The 22,553-nt window shown below is 42.4% G+C and overlaps 1 protein-coding gene across 1 annotated transcript in view; it reads right to left on the bottom strand.

The window, feature by feature from the left end:
- The window catches only part of CHN1 (chimerin 1), a 181,297-nt gene that overhangs the window by 136,003 nt on the left and 22,741 nt on the right, over positions 1–22,553 (bottom strand). The window contains exon 2 of the mRNA XM_060257127.1: positions 534–572. Within this exon, the coding sequence (XP_060113110.1) occupies positions 534–572 (39 nt within the window). The remainder of the gene's footprint in view (positions 1–533; positions 573–22,553) is intronic.

Raw genomic sequence — 22,553 nt, forward strand, 5'->3', positions numbered from 1 at the left:
CATGCCAAGGGACAGCATTTTGGGTAGACTGCAGGGGCAGGGAGAAGGACTGTTCTGTTCTGCTGTGGACAGTGTCTTGCAAGAGCACAAAACTTAATCTGCATCCAACCCATCCCCCCATGGGTTAATGGGTTTACTGGAAGGATACTTAAATATTTTCCCAAATCAACAGATTATTGGTGCAGTAAAGTTCTGGAGACCCCGGGGCAGCCCAATCTTGTCAGATTTCAGAAGCTAAGCTGCGTCAGCCCTGGTTAGGACTTGGATGGGAGATTACCAAGGAAGTCCATGGTTGCTATGCAGTGGTAGTCCATGGCAAACCATCTCCGAATGCCTTGAAAACCCTACAGGGTTGCCATAAATTGGCAGTGACTTGGCTGTATTTTTCAACACCAAAGTTCAGGGAATCCAGCTAAATAACATGCTTGCTGTGGACGCTGTAGGGACATCATGTTTTATGTTTGTTTTTAAGAGGGTGTATTTTAAAATACTAACAGTAGGGGCGTAAGAATACAACATAATGGAATACTCACAATAAGACTTCCATACTGGTGGCCTGTATTCATCAGTATCTGAAAGAACAAGGATATTCAAGTAAGTACCATAGCAGAAAAGCAGCCAGACTATCTGAAGAAGAAACCTGAGAGAAGCATTTGAAAAATCCATCCATTTGTACAGACAGAAATATTTAGTTGCATTTCAACATTCAGGTTTTTTTCAAACTGCATCTCCCAAAAACAGATCTTGAAACAAAAAAGATACTCCTTCTGCCCAGTTTATTTCAGCCCCAAATGTAATAACTGAAACTATCAAAATTTATAAGAAAACTAAAACTATGACAACTTTACAGTAAGCAGCTACCTTTTACATTGTAGGCTAAAATAATGAAATGCAAGAGAAATGGGAGGTTTCAACCTATAAAAGCAGCATTGGTGATGTATTTTGAAACGCTATGGAGATCTTTTGTTCATATGTCCAAGGGCTATTTGTGCAGTTGCTCCTCTGGGTCTGGTTCCACAAAAAAGATCCAACGCGCTCCCAAGTGACATTATTTACTGATACCTGCAGCCAAAGATAAGCTCTGGGAGTCCTTACCCCAGAGCCACCTAATCAGTCATGGCCACTCACCAGTTCTTAGGTAGGATTTTATTTTTATCTCATCATCCTGGGGACCTTTCAGTATTTATTTACTTTTAATTTAGATTTGTCTGCACAATCTTAAAAACACTTTACAGATAACATGGCTGCACAGCTATTGTGATGTTGTGAGTGTATGCTTCCTTGACATTTCTTTTCCAGGTATCTCTACTGATTCCAGGTGCTCCTGCTCCCCACCTTCATCCCTGTCCACCCCATCCCCTCTCAGGTGACAGTTACCAACTCTGGCTTGGGAAATTGCTGGAGGGGAAGGAGATAGCTGGGGATGTGATGTCATTCGGCACTGTTCCCCAGGCTGTGGGTCCCCAACCCAAAATGGGTCCTGAAGCCTGTGAAAGTGGGCCCCCGGGTTTTGGAGTTTGATGCGTGTACATTCAGCCATTTTTTTTAAAAAAAGTCACTATGCCAAATAAATCTGGAATTGTAGGTCACCATAACAAACAGGATGGGAGCTGTTGAGGCAAAGTCTGTGCTCTGTAACTACCACTTCCTCCAGAGATAGTGTTCCCGGGAGGGTAGGGTTGCCAATCCCCAGGTGGGGGCAGGGGATCCCCCAGTTTGGAGGCCCTCCCCCCGCTTCAGTATCATCATAAAGCGGGGGGAGGGGAGGGAAATGTCTGCTGGGAACTCCTGATTCCCTAAGGAGGCTAATTCCCATAAAAATAATGGAGAATTGATCTGCAGGTATCTGGGGCTCTGCGGACCCTGTTTTTTGAGGTAGAGGCACCAGATTTTCAGTATAGCATCCAGTGGCTCACTCCAATATACTCCCTAAGTTTCAAAAAGATTGGACCAGGGGGTCCAATTCTATGAGCCCCCAAAGAAGGTGCCCCTATCCTTCATTATTTCCTATGGAAGAAAGGCATTTAAAAGATGTGCTGTCCCTTTAAATGTGATGGCCAGAACTCCCTTTGGAGTTCAATTATGCTTGTCACGCCCTTGCTCCTGGCTCCACCCCCAAGTCTCCTGGCTCTGCCCCCAAAGTCCCCAGATATTTCATGAATTGGACTTGGCAACCCTACGGGAGGGTGTTACACTCTTCAGATTGTTGATGGTCCCCAGCCCTAAAGACATCTTGCGGTCCTCATCTAGGACTAGGCCTTTTCAGTCCTGGCCTCAATCTGGTGGAACTGTCTGCCAAATTCTATAAGGGCCCTGCAGGACCTTATGCAATTCCACAGGGCCTGCAAGACAGAGATGCTCTGCCAAGTCTATAGTTGAGCACAGCAAAGGTTTCCATCTTGGCTGGCACCCTCCTCTGTTCTTCATGCTGCGCCCCCTTCCTCCTGCTCATGGAGTGGCCGGCAGTCTGCAAATCTGGATAATTAATGTATTAGCATCCCCCATCTGTCTTTATAATGTATTTCTATTTTGTTCTCTGTTTTATTTGACAAATGTTTTTAAAGCTTCTGCACATTGCCCAGAGCCCTGCGGTAGCAGGGACTGAATGATTAAAAAAAAAAAAATTATTATTAACAACAACAACAATTGTAACTTCAGAAGAACTCCAGGTTTGCAATCCCACCTCAGGCACAAGATAAAATTATTACTGCTTGCCTACCAACCTCATGTCCTTGTTTGGTCAAAAGGCCAAGTTTATACATGCCTATATTTACATGCTGCAGGATGCAAAAGGGTTGCCAGTTCTGGTGATTTTGAGGCTGGAGCCTGGATAGGCCATGGTTTGGAGAAGGGAGGGACCTCAGCAGGGTATAATGTCATACAATCCATTCTCCAAAGCTGCCATTTTCTCCAGGGGAACTGATCTTGGTTTTCTGGAGATCAGTTGTAACAGTGGGACATTTCCAGGTGCCACCTGGAGGTTGGCAGCCCTGTGTGAATGAGCCATCACATATTAAACATCACAGACAAAGGGTATTCATTTCACTTATGATCAGCTCAGACACAATGCTTTCAACAGAAGAAAGCTGGAGCAGAGGTCCATGTGTGGCTATTAGCCAAAAGGTATAGATGGAATACTACGTCTAGGGCAGCAATGCGCTTTATTTTTGGTGCTTGGGGGGGCAACAGTGGAAGGACTTCTGGAGTTCTGGCCTGCTGGTGGATCTTCTGATGGCACCTGGGTTTGGGCCACTGTGTGACACAGGGTGTTGGATTGGATGGGCCACTGGCCTGATCCAATATGGCTTCTCCTTTGCTTTTATGCTAAAGTTCACACAGAATCATCATGTGATATACACTCATGTGTGAACTACCCCCTTGGTGAAACTCAAGTGATATTTTAATATGTGTCTGCAGGTGTTTGTTTTGTCACAACTTGAATATTTCTATTTAATTTAATTTCTTTTATTTAATTCATTTGTACCACACCTTATTTAATTCATTTGTACCACTACGCCAGTTTGGTGTAGTGGTTAAGTGTGCGGACTCTTATCTGGGAGAACCGGTTCGATTCCCCACTCCTCCACTAGCACCTGCTGAGATGGCCTTGGGTCAGCCATAGCTCTGGCAGAGGTTGTCCTTGAAAGGGCAGCTGCTGTGAGAGCCCTCTCCAGCCCCACCCACCTCACAGGGTGTCTGTTGTGGGGGAGGAAGGTAAAGGAGATTGTGAGCCGCTCTGAGACTCTTCGGAGTGGAGGCCGGGATAGAAATCCAATATCTTCTTCTTCTTCTTCTTCTCCCCAATGGGGAAACTCATGCCGCTTACATCGTTCTCCTCTCCCTCATTTTATCTTCACAAGAGAATGTAATTGACCCAAGGTCACCCAGCAAGCTTCCATGGTACAAACAGGGATTCAAAGCTGGGTCTTCCAGATACTAGTCCAAGACTGACATCCCACTCGTCTTACGCTGCTCTGACGCTCCTCTTCTCAGCGAGGCTTCCATCCGATTTCACCCTATCTGCCCCGGGGCTGCAACTAGCATCGGCTTTTTTGCGCAAAAAAGACGATGCTAGTTGCAGCCCCGGGACAGATAGTATGAAATCGAAGGAAAGACTCGCTGAGAAGAGGAGTGTCAGAGTGGTGTGAGTGAGAAATTGGTCCAACATTCTTAACCACTACACTACACTGGCTTTTACCAGCGACATGTGTGTGGCAATTCACTCCATAAGTAAATCATTAGGTAAGGAACCAAGTGTTCAGTTATGCAAACACACGAGATAGCAAATGTCTTTTGGCAGGACTAGCAGCACTGCAGGTATATATCTTCATCCTCATGAAGGAGAAACATGATCATCAACTAAAAAGCAAGAGAATTTTTTTTTGTCCAAAACATCTTTATTAAAACCAACCAAGAAGCAGGAGAACTTTTTTTTTTTGGCATAAACTAGTATTTACAATTCAAATACTGGAAAGGCATGATTTATGTCATGCAGGTGTGCAGCAATATTTTGTTTTTAAAATCCTGTCTACATGCTTTACAGCCATAGCGTTGTTTGCGCAACCTTAGGCCATCTGCATTACTGAACAAAAACACAAACATAATCTGATGAAAATACACCCGTGACAGTTAAAAGATGAAGTGTATCGTGTATTCTTATTTTTTTAACATGATATATATTGGTGTTGTCTTTGTCTAGAGGGCTTAAAGGCAATGCAAAGAAATGGGGTTCTGCCTTCCCTCATAACAGGAAATGACATTTGCTCCAGGAAGTCTCAGCAACGTAGTAGGGGTATTCTATTTCCTGTATGAGAAGAACCCTGGAAAGCAGTGGAACACTTTCAAGTTCCATTTAGCCCAGTTAACACCACCAACTTAAAAGAGCATAAAGGAGGAGCACTCTGTTCCTTCTTCCTCCTCTCTTGCTCTGGGTAGGAGGAACCTTTCTTTCCTTCGGGGGACACCCAGATGTTAGGAGCTAATCCAGCCATACGATAAGGCAGCAATCACCACCATCACAACAGATACACTGGCACTGAAGAAAGGTTCCATCTTGGTGGAATGGGGCAGAGAGCAACATAGGAAGGACCAGCCATCCGTTCACCTTGGATACCAATGGGAGAACCATAGCCACAACATCACTAAATGCCTGTCATATACACATCATGACAAGATAGAGTATCTTCTAGTAATTTAATCTAGAATGATCAAGTAGAGCAGATGGGGGGGGGGGGTGCCTGTCTTCAAGTATAATTTCAAAGAATGGCTAGAGGCAATGCAAGTGAACGATTCTGTGTTTACAGACATAAAAGAATTCCTTGTGTCAGGCATTGTGAGAACAACCTTTACCAACCAAACAATTTACTCTGCTTAGAGCAAATGACAACAGTACATCAGTGCACAAAACGAACAGGATTTACAAGGTGTCTTATCCAAATTTATCTTTCTGCTATGCATGGTGGCTTGCAAAACCCATAAAAATGCAGTAAGACAAAGCAATAAAATCAGCACAATGGAATTCCATAATAAACATAGCCCTGCCACACTTAGAAATACACAGCCTTCAAGACCAACAACAATTAATTACCCAACAAGGAGATTTTTAAAAATAGCATTGGAGCAAACATCCATATAGTGTTAGAGATTCAGCAGCAATACAAACTCAATAATAGTAATATCTAATTACCAAATGCTCAGTGGAAAAAAGCTACCCTGCACAATTTCCAAAAACCAGCCATCCTCCTGCTGCAAGAGGCCATCTCGAGGATGGGTACTACCAGGAAGAAGGCAGCTGATTTTACAAAGGCCAAATGCACCTTCCAAACTGAAGTAATAAGAACATAAGAGGAATCATGTTGGATCAGGCCAATGGCCCATCCAGTCCAACACTCTGTGTCACACAGTGGCCAAAAAACCCAAGTGCCGTCAGGAGGTCCAGCAGTGGGGCTAGAAGCCCTCCCATTGTGCCCCCCCTGCACCAAGAATACAGAGAGCATCGCTGCCCCAGCCTGAGAGTTCCAATAATAAAGTCAGGAGCAACTACATAAATCACTTTGCCCTGGGGCCATTTCCCCTGAGCTAAGTCAAAAATATGTGAGCCAGAAGCTAAAAAACTGTGAGCCAGCTCACACTAACTCAGCCCAGTGGGAACACTGATGTAGACATCGCAAAATCTTGTCCCATTCAGTTCCTCGGCTGTGTGTTCTCTCTCTGAGGAGGACAAGATATCGTGACATCTACCCTCAAGGCTGCATGTGCTAACAAGGGAGAGTCTGTGAGGCACCCTCCAGCCTGTGCCGTACTCTCTAGGACAGGGGTGTTGAGCTCATTTGTTATGAGTGATGAATCTGATAAAAATGAGACCTGGTCAGGCTGGGCCATGTGTGTCATGAAATGTAATGCCAGGTAGAAGACACAGACAAACACAATTAAAGATTGTTTTAAAACTTAAAACATGCTTAAAACATTAGCACTCTTGCAATATTTTGTTTATTTAACAGTATCTGATAACTGACATCTCTTGCTCTGAATTATTGCATTAAAATCTGGAGACAATGTCTGTGCTGTAGCAATCTGGAAAAGTTTTAGAACAAATCATCAAACAGTTCGTCCTGGAACATTTAGAAAGAATGGATGTGATTACTAAGAGCCAGCATGGTTTTCTCAAGAACAAGTCATGTCAGACTAACCTAATCTCTTTTTTTGAGAAAGTGACTACCTTGCTGGATCAGGGGAATGCTGTAGACATCGTTTATCTTAATTTCAGTAAGGCTTTTGATAAGGTTGTTGAAAAGTTGGTAAAATGTGGTTTGGATTCTGTTACCGTTAGGTGAATCTGTAACTGGTTGACAGATCGCACCCAAAGAGTGCTTGTGAATGGTTCCTCATCCTCTTGGAGAGGAGTGACAAGTGGAGTGCCTCAGGGATCTGTCCTGGGACCTGTTTTGTTCAGCAACTTTATCAATGATTTGGATGAAGGAATAGAGGGAATGCTTATTAAATTTGCAGATGATACTAAATTGGGAGAGGTTGCAAACACAGAAGACGACAGAAACAGGATACAGGATGACCCTGACAGGCTGGAAAACTGGGCTAAAACCAATAAAATGAATTTTAATAGGGATAAATGTAAAGTTCTACATTTAGGTAGGAAAAATCCAGTGCATGGTTATAGAATGGGGAAGACTTGTCTTAGCAGTAGTATGTGCGAAAAGGATCTAGGGGTCTTAGTGGATCATACGCTGAACATGAGTCAACAGTATGATGCGGTGGCTAAAAAGGCAAATGCAATTTTGGGCTGTATCAACAAAAGTATTGTGTCCAGATCACGTGATGTGATGGTATCGCTTTACACTGCTCTGGTAAGACATCATCTGGAGTATTGTGTTCAGTTTTGGGCACCACATTTTAAGAAGGATATAGACAAGCTGAACGGGTCCAGAGGAGGGTGACGAAGATGGTGAGGTGTCTGGAGAGGAAAGGTTGAAGGAGCTGGGCATGTTTAGCCTGGAGAGGAGGCGGCTGAGAGGTGATATGATCACCATCTTCAAGTACTTGAAGGGCTGTCATATAAAGGATGGTGTGGAATTGTTTTCTGTGGCCCTGGAAGCTAGGACCAGAACCAATGAGTTGAAATTAAATCAAAAGTGTTTCTGGCTCAACATTAGGAAGAACTTCCTGACTGTTAGAGCGATTCCTCAGTGGAACACGCTTTCTTGGGAGGTGGTGGGCTCTCCTTCCTTGGAGGTTTTTAAACAGGCTAGATGGCCATCTGACAGCAATGAAGATCCTGTGAATTTAGGGGGAGGTGTTTGTGAGTTTCCTGCATTGTGCAGGGGGTTGGACTAGATGACTCGAGAGATCCCTTCCAACTCTATGATTCTATGAGTCTAAGTATTAGGTGTTCTCACAGCCTACAGCAGGGATGTCAAACTCATTTGTTATGGAGGCCGGATCTGACATAAATGTGACCTTGTTGGGCTGGGCCATGTTAGGTTGGGTCATGTGTGTACCTATATAAGATAAGGTAGCAGAATTATAAACATTTAAAGGACACAGACAAATATAATCAAAGATTTAAAAAAAAAACTTCAAATGAAACATGCTTAAAACATTAGCACTCATTGGTCTTAAAGGCACTTTATTTCTATTTCTCCCATGGGATCCAGGGTACTGGGTAAAGGAAGCTATGGCTCTTTCCTTCCCCAGGGGACCAGGAGGGGGAGGAGCCTCATCCAACAGAAGGAAGACGGGCTTGGCTCAGTAGTTCTGCTGTGCAATTGAGAACCTAGCAAAGCAAGTTGTTCCTCCCCAAGGAAGGAGCCGCAGCCGATGGAGAAAGGCTTGTAAAACTGTGGTTTGATGTGACACCTAAATATCAAAATCCCAATCTGTTCAGTAGCACTTCCTTTTCAACCTCCTACAGAAGCACAGACCAACAGAAAAAACTGCCACTACATTGGCTTTAACTATCCAAAGTGCTTTAATTTGAAAGATTTGTGGAAGAAGTCCATCAATGGCTACCACCCATGATGACTAAAGCAATCGTCTATGGACAGAAGCAGTAAATCTCTGAATACCAGCGCTAGGAGGCAACGTCAGAGTGAGGACTTGGCCTCTATACTCAGATTGTTGGCAATCTAGGAAAATGGGTTGGTTGCTGGACTGCTGGACTCAATATAGCACTTCTTTTTCTTATGTTTCTAGGGATAGTTCTTCCCTCTAATTTCTTTCTAGTCCCATCCCTGTAAATAAGAAACAGAACTGCACTTTTAAAGATTTCAGGTTAGCCTCTTCTGAGGGAAAATTTAAAAAGCACTAAAATAAAAGATCTCCATCAGATGCTGGCTGGGGCTGATGGGAGTTGAAGGCAAAGAACATCTGGAGAGCTACCGTTGGCTACCCCTGAGATACAGATTAGAGGTATGACAACATTTTTTAAAACTCTGAAATTGTTTCACACAAAACATTACTACAATTAAAATCAACTAACAACCTCCTCTATATCCATTTCCCAAAGAAGAGAGTCCCCATTACCAGGGCCTTTTTCGTAGAAACCCCCCAGTAGGAACTCATTTGCATATTAGGCCACACCCCCGATGTCAAGCCAGCCGGAACTGCGTTGCTGTGTGTTCCTGCTCAAAAAAAGCCCTGCCCGTTACATTCAGAAATGTCAGTCACTGTATATTGTTTTAGGTTGGGGAATGTGGAGAAACAATAAGAAAAAAGGGTATGGGTTGTAAAAAATTGGATTAGGAATGCGGTGAACTGCCTGGAGAAAAAAGGAAGGGAGATGGCTGCTGATGTCTGTCAAGCTTCAGTAAGGTGAGAAAGGCTTTGAAATATGCACTACTTCAGCTTAACAAGATTTAAGAATTCAGTGAAATAGCTAAACAGGAAGCAGAGGGATAGTGATAACACTTAGCCAAATGGATGGGAGGAAGGCCAAAGGTTTCTTCCCCTTCCTATTTATCGTAACTGACCAAAAAGAGAGTAGGCTGCATATGTCGTGAAGTTTCGTCACACAAGCCAGGCAATGCAACGATGCTCTGGGAATTCTGTCTGGAGGCAGGAAAGAAAGCAATACTGGGATCTACAAACAAACTGTGGTCTGCTATGAACATCTTGTAGACTAATAATGGTTTGTGCAAACCCTTCCTGCCCCCTCCCCCGGTCCAATGATCTGCCTAATTCACAGAATCAGCATTGATGCCAGATGGCCATCCTGCATCTGTTTAAAAACCTCCAAAGAAGGACAGACTAGCAGCTCCTGAGGAATCCTGTTCCACTGAGGAACTGCTCTGTCAGGGAGTTCTTCCTAATGTTTAGATCAAAACTCTTTTGAATTAATTTTAACCTATTGGTTCTGGTCCAACCTTCTGGGGTCACAGTAATCAGCTTCCGTACCATCCTCTATATGACAGCCCTTCCAGTACTTGAAGATGGTTATCAGCTTCTCATACCACCTCTCAGTTATCTCCTCTCCCGGCTAAACATACTGACAAGACTTTGGTCAGGGCCAGCTCTAGACTGTCCGGGAGCCTAGGCAAGGCTAACTTCTAGTGCTCCTCCACACTGATAATGTCACCGTCACATGGGGGGGGGGGCGCCCAATTTGGCAACCCTCAGAAAGCCGGCACCCTAGGCAATCACCTAGTTTGCCTAGTGGCAGGGCCAATTCTGACGTCAGTGAAGCACTAGTAAAATTACTCTGTTACTCTTTTCATTTGTTGAGGATCACAAGGAGCCAACCCCTCCCCCGCAACAATTAGCATAACAGAAGAGAATCTTTCCTTTTAGATGAAAGTAAGGGGATCCTTGGAAGTGTTGCAAATACTTATTTTTTTAATTATAAGCTTCTGTTAAAAGTTGTAAAAGGTACTGTATTATTCCAGCATTAGTCATCCTTTTTTTAACAGAAGAGAACCATCCACAGCTCAGACTGTCTTTTAGGTATAGTGGTATTTGCAAAGAAGAGAAGGGTTTTTTTTTAAAAAAATTAAGGAATTGCATCATTTCTTTTGCAGCTCTGTTTTAACCATGCTTCTCAAAATTAAAAAATAAAATAGGACAGGTGGAGAATCTTGAGAGTCACATGAGAACACAGCTGGGGGTCTTCAATGAATATCAAGAGAGAAAGGGAAACCATGGTTAAAAATGGAGATAAAATATATTCCTTTTGGCTGCCTGGAATCTCCAATGTGAAGGCAATTTCACACACAATTGCTTCAGCGACAAGACTGCTGTTAAAAATCACCCTGGTGTGGAAGCAGCCCTGATTCTGAATTGGAACCCATAGACAAGATTTGCACACAGTGGGGGAAGGGAACTTCCGTTCACAGATTCCTCTCTCTCGTGCCATTTCTCCATGTGTGTACCTAATGTAATTTATTTCAATACGCAAATATGACTTAAGAGGAATAAAAATACAACACATCTCTAAAAACATGAAGTTGTAACACAACACAACCTTTAGTAGCAGCCTGAGGATTTATCTTCTATGTATTTAGTGTATTTTTAGTGTATTTTTATCATGGTATTCTTTTTTCTTAATCTTTCCCCACCCAAGGAGCTCAGGCCATAGTTCTCCCTTTCTCATTTTATTTTCAAAAAACACTCTGAGGTAGGCTAGGGTCAGAGAGAGTGACTGGCCCAAGGTTGCCCAGCTAGTTTCATGGCAGGGTGAGGATATGAACCACAAATTCCCAGATCATATTCTGACATGCTACCTTTACACCGCATCAGCTCTTATTGTGAATACTAAATATAGGAAGGGGGATAGATCCAAGTGGGCAGCCGTGTTAGTCTGAAGCAATAGAAAAAAGCAGTAGACAAGTTGCACCTTTAAAACCTTTAAAGCTTAGTTGGTCTTAAAGGTGCCCCTTGTCTACTGCTTTTTTCTATAGGAAGGGGGAATTCTCTTTTAGATTTTTAACTGCCTCCAAGACCTCTAATGTTAATAATAACTATTAATCTATATTATTGATGATTTTTGTATTTTATTGCCATTTGCTTATGACCAAATGGTCTGAGCAACAAATATATATGGATGGAATAATAATTATTGTATGACATTGTGTGTGGCATAGCCAGGAGAGCCTTATGTTCTAACTCTTTTAGCTTTATGCACCTCTAGGAAGCAAGCTACACTTGATCTTTTTAGGCTGAGAATGCTCTTAGGGTTGTGATTGACCCAAGGTCACCCAGCTGGCTTCAGGAGTGTGGAATTGAACCTGATTATCCAGACTAGAGTCTGCCACTCTTAACCAACTATACCACACTGGTTTTCAGTTTACCTATCAGTAATTAAAACAAAAATAATCACTGCATGCAATACATGCTTAGTTAGCCAGATTCTGAATTTGTGTCAGGTATCATCATCTACTATGCACCGAAGTGCCCAACCCAGAATTTGTTTGTATCAGAAGAATTAGAAGGCAGATCCTGATAGTTACTCAAAAAAACCCAATGTATTCCTACAAAACTCATATATAAATATGTAACTTTAAAATCTTTCACTCTCCCAGTGTCTTCTGCTGCTATAGAACCGAACCCCAAATGCTTCCACCTCTATCTCTCAGTCACACACCACCTTCATTGAAATGGGCCATGGAGTCAATTAAGTGAACTAAACTGCACAATTTCTATGTAGGGTTGCCAGGTATGACTCAGGAAATATCTGGGGACTTTGGGCGCAGAGCCAGGAGACTTTTCCATTCCCTAAATAAATAAATACAGCAGTGCAGTTCCCCTGTCAGGCTTTGGAAGCAGTCCCATGCATAGCTTTAAGGGACACACACATACACACACACTCAAAAAGCAGCCCAAATAAACAGTTTGCAAACCAACACTTTTGTATGATCTCACTGGGAGGTGCTGAATGTAACAATCTACTGTATTTCAACCAGCTTCTTCAAACACAGGAACACAAAAAGGTAACAGCCTAGGGGATGGAGTTTCCTCCCTCCCATAATCAGGTTCTAGCTAACACTTTACTATCCATTTTACTGTAGAAATGACTTCTGAAGCAGCTCCAAAACAAACAGAGGGACTGTGCTGGTTCCTCTGCTTTTCTCCCAGCTGATTCACAGCCACATAGCTCTGCCTGCTCATCTGGCCCCCCTGAAACTCTTCTCAGTTAATTTAAAGGCACATACACATTTGGAAACACAGAGTTGTAAGCATCTCCTAACCCTGCCAAGATTTAAAGGCACATTAAATTTTTTTTTTCGGGAGGGAAGCTTCCCCCCGATGGCCAACTGACTGCCAGCAGGGAGGAGCCTGCAAAACTGGGGGATCCCTTCCCCTGACCTGGGGACTGGCAAGCCTAGTTCTATGGCCTGTGTAACTTGGAATTACAAGCCCTAATGATATCTGGGAAAGTATCAACACATGTCTAGCAACCATACTGACTGTGGTACACCTTGGTGTCTTTCTAAAGAACAGGGATCATTAGAAATATTTTAAATACGGTTCAGTTCAGTTTTATCTTCAGCTTACTCAGTTTTGGAATAGTAGTTAAAGTACCTCAAACCATTACTTTGTGCTATCATGTAAACAATTCTCCCATGAATATTTCCATAGCAGACTGAGGACTCAAATCTGGGTCCCACAGATCCTAGGCTCAACATTTCATTGGCCAAACCACATTAGCTGTTTAATTACATATGTATTTGTCTCCCAGTAAGTTTCCAGGACAGGGTGGGGATTCGAACCTGGTTCTTGCAGATCTTAGTTCAACGTTTTAACTATTCTACCTCACTGGCTCTGTTTAGCTACATATGCATATGTATCAGTATTCTCCAAATCACTGTGACACTATTCATGGTCACCATAAATCTTGTAATCAATTAAGCAGGACTCAACTTTTTCAGTAACACAGGATCAGATTCTACCAGTATGTTCCACGGACACCAGTGTGTTCCTCCAGTGCAAAGAATCTTTCACTTGTGCAAGAGATTGTTGTATTGGTAGAAGAAGAGTTGATTTATATCCCACCCTTTAGTACCTGAAGGAGTCTCAGAGCAGTTTACAATCTCCTTTCCCTTCCTCTCCCCACAACAGACACCCTGTAAGTTAAGGTAGGTGGTGCTAAGAGAGGACTGAGAGAACTGTGTGTGATTGACCCAACGTCACCCAGATGGCTGCATGTAAAGGAGTGGGGAATCAAACCCAGTTCTCCAGATCAGAGTCCGCGACTCTTAACCACTATACCCCACTGGCTCTCAGAGGCAGATCCTGTATCAGCAGAAGGCTCCTTGTACCAGAAGAATGCATCACTGCCCCACTGGAATGGACTGGTAGGATCATTATCTGCAAAGGAAAATAAAATTTGTGTTCAGATCTGGAAAAGAAATCCAAACATTAGAGATGTATGGATTCAACTGTCAGGATTGCTGGAGAATGTATTTCCCTTTATTTGTAGAAAACTGTTTTTTAATATATAAAACCTTTTCAAGAAATTTTATCCTCTGAACTGCAATTTCTCTTATACCTGTAAGGATGTGTAACAAATATTTTTCGTCAAGTTTGTCATATGAAAACTCTCGTATAAGAGTAGAAACTTCCCATCTATGAACCAATGGTTCATAACCATTAATCTGAATATTAAAGGTTACTACACTAAAAGACAGAGTATGAGCCACAGGGAAGGTAAGAAGGTGCCATTTGTCTACTCAAGAACACCCTACCAAAATTGGAAGCCTTAGGGGGTATTTTTCATTCTTAAACATCCACATTTGCATATTAGGCCACATCCCCTGACACCAAGCCAGCTGGAACTGCATTCCTACTCAAAAAAAGCCCTGATTGGTACTACAGTACTGGAGTTCTAGGATATGCATTTGTCAAGCAAAAGAGAAAGAGAAATCCCACATTAGTATATGTAAATTCTAGGACCTATTCTACAGTAACTTCCATTATCTTCATTCATGACAGACTGTGTAGGACCTCTAGATATTATCTACTTCATTCATGCCCCACTTTTCTCCCAGTGAAAACTCTTGTTCTCTTCCATTCATCCTCACAACTAGAGTTGCCAGGTCTATGTTGGAAAATACCTGAAGATTTTGGGGGTGGATCCAGGAGAGGGCGGGGTTTGCGGGAAGGGAGGGGCCTCTGTACGGTACAATGCCATACAGTCCACCCTCCAAAGCAGCCATTTTCTCCAAGGGAGCTGATCTCTGCCAGCTGGAGATCAGTTGTAAAAGTGGGAGATCTCCATACCCCATCTGGAGGCTGGCAGCCCTACAGTGGGACAGAACAAGCTGAGAGATAGTGAAGGACCTGAAGTCACCAAGCGAATTTCCATAACATAGTGGGATTTGTACCTGGGACTCCCAGATTCCAGTCACTTTAACCACTATGTAACAATGCTTCTAATATAGGAGAGCTTCATAAAATTAAGTGAACAGATACTATTTAATTTTCCTTAGAACCCAAGAAAACTCTCCTTCCACTTATCTTACAAATGTATTATTGCAGGCCTCTCCATAACGGTAATCAGTATTCACCTTCAGAGAAATCATACCCAGACTTTACTGCATTAAGATTCTCCTACAGTGCTCTTAAAAACCAGGCGCCTTTTCTAGTCCACTAGCATACCATTTGTACGCAGACATTTCCCTGTACAGCATGAATCCTGCTGTCCCACTCACTATGTGCATATGGACAATTTCATCGTACAAAGTATCCCTGGTCTAGCTGTCCCTCCACTGGTCAGTCAAACTTAGGAGGTCTTTGGCCAAAGGCAGGTGGAATGGACAGGGACAAAGGAAACATGCACAACCCTCCATACGACACAGGTTTGTTCAGCATCTATGCGTACACACAAACTGCACTACTATACCTCATGGGAATGCTTGCAGGCCTAGTTCCCCTGTCTGGATTTGACTAGTTCAAACTGCATCCTAATCCCATGGCTCTTGCCTAATGAATCTGAAAATGTACTAACCATACTCAAAATTAATCCTATTGTAAAGGAAATGCTATCCCCACATGATGTTTCCTCTAGTACTCTGGAAGATTTGATGCTGCTCTGGAGATTAAACTGAGTTTTAGTAAACAGCATTCTGGTCCTCTGTTATCTTACTTAACTCCAGCTAATAATCTTCACAGGACATCCTGGTGAGAATTTCTGACAATCCAATGAAAATGCAGTTCAGCTGGTGTTAATCCAAAAACTGCATCAGTGGCACTTCTAAAAAAACAGGCTCATGAACCGAAACTGTCCCACCGTCAGGGCCAACTGTCCTTATGAGATTGCAGAAGGCCTCTGTCCTTCAGAAGTCTAGCTAGTGAGTACCCAAAATGTGGGCTATTCAGCACTGATGCCTAAACTCGACTCTTTAATTCCCCTGGAGGCATGACAAGTGGCCTCACATTGTATAAATTTAGGCAGCTTGCTCAAACATGTTAATGTTGCGATGCTTTTGACATGCAGACTTCCCTTAATCATCTGTTTGCATTGTAAATGCCTTTTATTACTTATGGACGGAGGGAAAGGAAAGGTCCCCTGTGCAAGCACCAGTCATTTCCGACTCTGGGGTGACGTCGCAGCATGACGTTTTCATGGCAGACTTTTTTACGGGGTGGTTTGCCATTGCCTTCCCCAGTCATCTACACTTTCCCCCCAACAAACTGGGTACTCATTTTACCGACCTCAGAAGGATGGAAGGCTGAGTCAACCTAGAGCCGGCTACCTGAATCAGGTGAAGCCGGGATCGAACTCAGGTCGTGAGCAGAGGACTCAGACTGCAGTACTGCAGCTTTACCACTCTGCGCCACGGGGCTCTTATGGACGGGGTGTGTGTGTGTGTGTGTCAAAATAGTCATTTTGCTTAACACTTTACATTGGTTTTTTTAAAATTCTGCATCAACTTGTATCCTTGCAGCAGCAAACTAGTTCATTTAAATGTAAAAATAGGATTCTGCAAAATGGTCCCACTAAACCATCATTAGATTAACAGTACAATCCTATAGGGATTACACCTTTCTAAATCCATAGGATTGAAATACTCTGGAAATATCTCTTAGAAGATACTCAGAAATCTGTAACATGCAGTAGCAAAATTCTGTGTTACAGTAATTAGAAAGCAAAAATGACTGGAACTATTGAGATAGATTTTTAGAGCTCCAAGTTTTATGAATGTACGATAGTCTTATGTGATGCTGTAACTTTTAGGTTGGTCTTTGACTGTAATAAATATTGATTGACTGGATCCATTGGGTTTACCTATGAAACAACCAGCCAAATCATCTCCTTTCCCCCTCCCTGACTTTTACTCTGCTTTCACAATTTTCCCTTCTCCCTTCTTTAATGGCAATTGAATGTTCTAAGTCTCCTCTGTAATTCACCACATTCTTTGTACAGTTTCTTGACCTACTAGTTACATTCATTCATTTAACATTTATTATGGCCAAAAGATCAGTCAACAACAATGTAACAACACTGTTTACATACAGATCTAAAATTAATATACAGAGATAAAAATCATAGCTTTATTGTGCTTAATTAATATTTCGGAATATTTACTTTCTTATGGACAAAGTCTCAGTATGAGCAGTCTCATTAGAGCGGTCTATAAGGAGATATGTGTAGAATTTTTACGATCTTCCTGGGAACTTAGAGTAGGAGTGAGATATATGGAAGGGATGTCCTTATAAAATGGACAACATAATAACATATTTTCCACTCTTAGAGGAATTCATTTGTTGTGAGAGAAGCATTTCTGAAACTTGGAAGAGGAAAAGCGCCATCTTGTGGAAATTAAATCTACAGTAATGGAAGGCCTTTACAAAACAACTTCCCAGCATTCATCCTCAAATTTTCTTGTGTTCCTTGTCTATCAAGAAAACATTTGTGACTTCCCAGCATTAAAGATGACGAAGGAAAGAATCATGCTTGGGTTCTCCTCAGACATCAGGAAAAATTCTCTAAGGGAGGTTAGAGGCGCACAGCACAATCACAAACATACCCTTTTGTGAATTTTGACTGATTAAAGCTTACACCTTGGAAAATGCTGTTGGCGTAGGGTTGCCAGGTCACCCTTGGCCACCAGCAGGGGATGGGGGGGGAATAGGGTGGCCAGATCCAGGTTGGGAAACTCCTGGGGATTTGGGGATGGAGCCTGGGGAGGACAGGGATCTCACTGGGGCACAATGCCATAGAGCCCACACTCCAAAACATCCATTTTCTCCAGGGGAACTGATCTCTGTAGTCTGGAGATGAGCTGTTATTCTGGTGGATCCTCGGGTCCCACTTGGCGGCTGGCATCCATATGCTGGTGTCAAATTCTAGTCTGCTGCTACTAACACAGCTACCTGCCTGAAACTCTTTTAAGACCACCGACTTCAGAGTCAGGAGGGTGTAATCCTGTTTACGGTGGCAGTGAAAGAGTGTTTGTACATGACATGTATGCACCTCTTTCTTCCTTTCATCTTTTGTTTTTGCTTCTTCTCATATATAATAGCATTTTCGCTCAACAGACTTTTGGTACAGCCACACATTGTTGGCTATTTCACTATAACTACCATTCACCTCCTTTATTGTCTTGTCCACACAAGAAAATACAGTTCTAAATTACTGCTATAGAACACCATCCAGAGTTCCATGGATGCGGCCTCAGTAGACAGGCCTTCACTTACCAGTGCTAGGTCAAGTGAACTGTGACAAGACCTACTTGGATTCAGATCCCTAGAAAGGTTGCTGGACAACCTCATGAGTTTTCATTAAGGATTAAATGCCGTCGACCTCTTCGGAAGAAAGAAAGCGGATACCATTGCAGTGTCCTCTTTATATACAAACTGTTGCCCAACAAATGCCTATTTTCCTCCTCATTTGTAATACATAGGCTCTCAAAGCAATATTTTTGTTCCTGAAAAGTGTAATTGGTTCCCTTATTCAGCTAATGTGGGACCTTCAACACTGTTGCATGGAATGCAACTTTAACAGGTGTCAACACTGTTGGCATTGCTTGTGCTGTTATTATTAATAAGCAATAGGGCTCTTTCCCCATCCCATACTGCCCCATTGTTTCTTCCAGAAAGGCTTTTCAAATTCTTCTTCTTTTTCTTTAATTACTGTTTCCATGAGTCATAAGCAGTCTAAAAGGGAAGCTTTTCAAGTTTTTAGAAACTGTATACCGCAGCACTGTATAACTCCAAAGAGACTGCCATCATAGTCATTCACTTGACAGAGGCAAATACAAGCAAGGCCATCTTCTTTCTCTTCCTCTTATAAATCCTTGCCATTGTGAACCTCTCTTTTAGACTTTGAAAAAACATATACTGCATCCCTGACCTGTGGTAAAAAGTGAATCTATGTGGATTTAAAACAAAAACAGTAAATATTGTCAGCATGAATAGCCCCAAGCTTGTCAGACCTCGGAAGTTAAGCAGAGCCTGCCATAGTTAGTATTTGGATGGAAGACAACCAAAGAAGACCTTGGGTTGCTGTGCAGAGGGAGGCAATGGCAAGCCACTTCTCTTCATGTTTTTCCTTGAAAATCCTTTGGGGGTCAGCATAAGTTGGCTGTGACTTGATGGCACTTAAAAAAATAGTCATTCCCTTACCACAAGGTTGCCTCTTCATCAGGGCTATCTAGGGTTGCCAAGTCCAATTCAAGAAATATCTGGGGACTTTGGGGGTGCAGCCAGGAGACTTTGGGGGTGGAGCCAGGAGACATTGGAGGTGGAGCCAGGAGCAAGGTTGTGACAAGTATAACTGAACTCCAAAGGGAGTTCTGGCCATCACATTGAAAGGGACCGCATACCTTTTAAACGCCTTCCCTCCACTGGAAATAATGAAGGATAGGGGCACCTTCTTTTGGAGCTCACAGAATTGGTCTGTCCAATCTTTTTGAAACTTGGAGGGTACTTTGGAGAATGGCACTGGATGCTATGCTGAAAATCTGGTGCCTCTAACTAAAAAAACCAGCCCCCCCCCCCCCAACCCTGCAGATTAATTCTCCATTATGGGAATCAGCCTCCATAGGGAATAATGGAGCGCCCAGCAGACATGTCCACCCCACCCGCCATTTTCTGATTACCCTGAAGCAGTGGGAGGGCCTCCAAACTGGGAAATCCCCTGCCCCCACCTGGGGATTGGCAACCCATGGGCTATCCAACCTATCTGTTGCAGGTAGACCAGGAAAGGAAGCAATGGTTTCTGAGAAAGCAAGGGAATTGTTCTTCATGGTGTATCACAACAGACAGGAGCTTGTATCCTACCATTCCACTCAGAACATTTGTGCAGGGTAATCTGATTCAATAAGGTTATAGTATTAATCTTTTGAGTGCAGGCTTTTTTGATAACTATTTCTAGACCAAAATCCTGGTTTTGCCAATTATATTCCTACAACTTCCTTACACTTTGGGGGGGGGGGCAGTGTCATTAATACAAAAGAGAAGCATTGCCTGGATTCTTCCTTGCTTAGCTAACTTCAAGATCACATTGGGAACAAAATCTTCAGAGGGCCCAAAATGAGTGCTCATTAGCCTAGACAAGGCTGAATGTACTGCAGTAGCTACTTTGTTAGCCTCAGGGCAAAAAGGTATAGGCTGCCATTGTTTCAATATCTTCTCCCCCTTCCTAGCTGCTTTTAAATCAACATGCAAGCCAATTTCATCCAACACGATTATATATAAAGCCGCTTTACCATGTGCAAAATTCCAAAAAGGCCAAATGGAAAAGAAAGCTAATTTAACACAACGAGGACTTTGGAGACTTCTAGTGTGATGAAATCCTAATGGTATTTTTCAGGAATTTTTATTAAAAGCTTTATTAAAAAACAATCACAATACACTTTTCTGGGTTTTATGGTCCAATGCACATGGGCTTGTTTGCCTGTGGCATCCTCATATCTAAACATATCTAATTGTCCTCTCATTTTTCAAATACGCATGGACACTAATTCCATAATGTGGTCTGCCACAAAATCTTAAAAATCAAGAGCTTTCCTGGACCAAAGAAGGGGCTGAATCTTTATAAGCAACATAGTTCCCCTTAGCATGTATAAAACCTTTATTCCAACTCCCAAGGTATACTGCAAACAGTTAACACACAGAAAAGGCATTTGAGAAGCCATTTAAGATTCTCACTTAAGAACCAACCAATCACATCCTATTTTTACAGGGACTCTGTGGCGCAGAGTGTTAAAGCTGCAGTACTGCAGTCGGAGCCCTCTGCTCACGACCTGAGTTCGATTCTAGCGGAAGCTGGTTTAGTTAGCCGGCTCGAGGTTAACTCAGCCTTCCATTCTTCCAAGCTCAGTAAAATGAGTACCCAGCTTGCTGGGGGGAAAGTGTAATGACCGGGGAAGGCAATGGCAAACTACCCCATACAAAGACCTGCCATGAAAAAGTTGTGAAAGCAGCATCACCCCAGAGTCGGAAATGACTGATGCTTGCACAGGGGACCTTTCCTTCCTGTATACACACCCTACTATGGAGATCAAATCTAGAAAAGGGCAGTTTGGGATAATAACAGAACCCTGAGCAAGCAAGCCTATGTTATTGACACTGTGGCCCTCGCCTGAACAAAGTGACCCCCGTGACTGATTCCACAGATTCCTGACCACAGGGGGACTGTCTCTATAAGTTAAAGGGGCAATCCACCCCTGAAGTTACGTTAAACTGTGTTTGGGTATTTCGAGTTCTCTGCTGTTAAAAACATAAAACACTATGATGGTTAAAGCTCAGTTCTGATGGTAAACCAAGATTTGCTATCAGATAAATCCTAGGGATTTGACAGCTCTGTCAAAATAATCTAATCCCAGGATGCCCTAAATTCATGATGTTTCTTTTGTAATAACTTTTTTTTGTATTCTGGTGGGCAGCCATGTTGGTCTGAAGTAGTAGAACAAATTTTGAGTCCAGTGGCACTTTAAGACCAACAAAAGTTTATTCAAAGTATGAACTTTCTTGTGCAGGCAGGTATCTGAAAAAGGGTGCCTGCACACAAAAGCTCATACCTTGAATAAACTTTTGTTGGTCTTAAAGGTGCCACTGGACCCTCCTATCACACAGAGACAGCTAACAAATTACTGCCATTTTTTCAGAGAACCGCAGTTTACCTTATACTTAAATTGACAAACTACAGTTTGCATTCTTCATGAAAACCACAAGCACACTACTGTTTGAAATCTTAGCTTGCATGGAAACCCTGTATCTGTTTTGCACACAGTGATATTTTCCATAACAGCTGGAAATCATTAACCAATTGTGTGCAAGGGAAGAAAGTAGGGAAGGTGGATAAAGAAGCCTGTGATCCAGAGAAACCTCTAGGCACAATCACACAGTGGCACATCACAGCATTTAACTGCCTTTACAAGTTGCCTACAACAGAAAACAGCATGTTTTCAAAACAATCTGTAGATGACCAAATCAATCAAACTGGGAGAATTCTGAATTTGGTAATGTCTGCAAATTTAATTATCCTGAAAACCCAGACAAGCATTTAATGCCTTGGGTCATTATACAAGTTTTTCAACCAACGGAGATAGACTGATAGATTATTTCTTGGTTTCATCAGAACTGGTTTCTCAAATTAAGTATTTAAAGTTGGAATTCTGTTAGGTAGTGACCACCTTCCTGTTGCATTTACAACTGAGAAGAGTTTTGTGTTGATATCACAACATGACTGTCAGATCTACTTGGAAGAGAATTAGAGAAAGCTTATACAATGGAACACTGATGTGGAGGGAAAGCTGGTTTACATAAAAATTCCTATAAAATACAGTACTCCTCGCAGGTACTGAAGAATCAATAGAGATTTTTCTTAGGTTCCTAGATTCTCTTAAACCATTTTTTTTAGAGAATCACAAACTATCAGAACCTTAAATAAATGGAATTGTTGGTATGATAATGAATGCAAGAATATTAAAAATTTGAGTCCAGTGGCACCTTTAAGACCAACAAAAGTTTATTCAAGGTATGAGCTTTTGTGTGTAGGCACACTTTTTCAGATACCTGCCTGCACAAGAAAGTTCATACTTTGAATAAACTTCTGTTGGTCATAAAGGTGTAACTGGACTCAAAATTTGTTCTCCTGCTTC

This window comes from Heteronotia binoei, chromosome 16 (genome assembly GCF_032191835.1).
Source record: "Heteronotia binoei isolate CCM8104 ecotype False Entrance Well chromosome 16, APGP_CSIRO_Hbin_v1, whole genome shotgun sequence".
Taxonomy (NCBI): domain Eukaryota; kingdom Metazoa; phylum Chordata; class Lepidosauria; order Squamata; family Gekkonidae; genus Heteronotia; species Heteronotia binoei.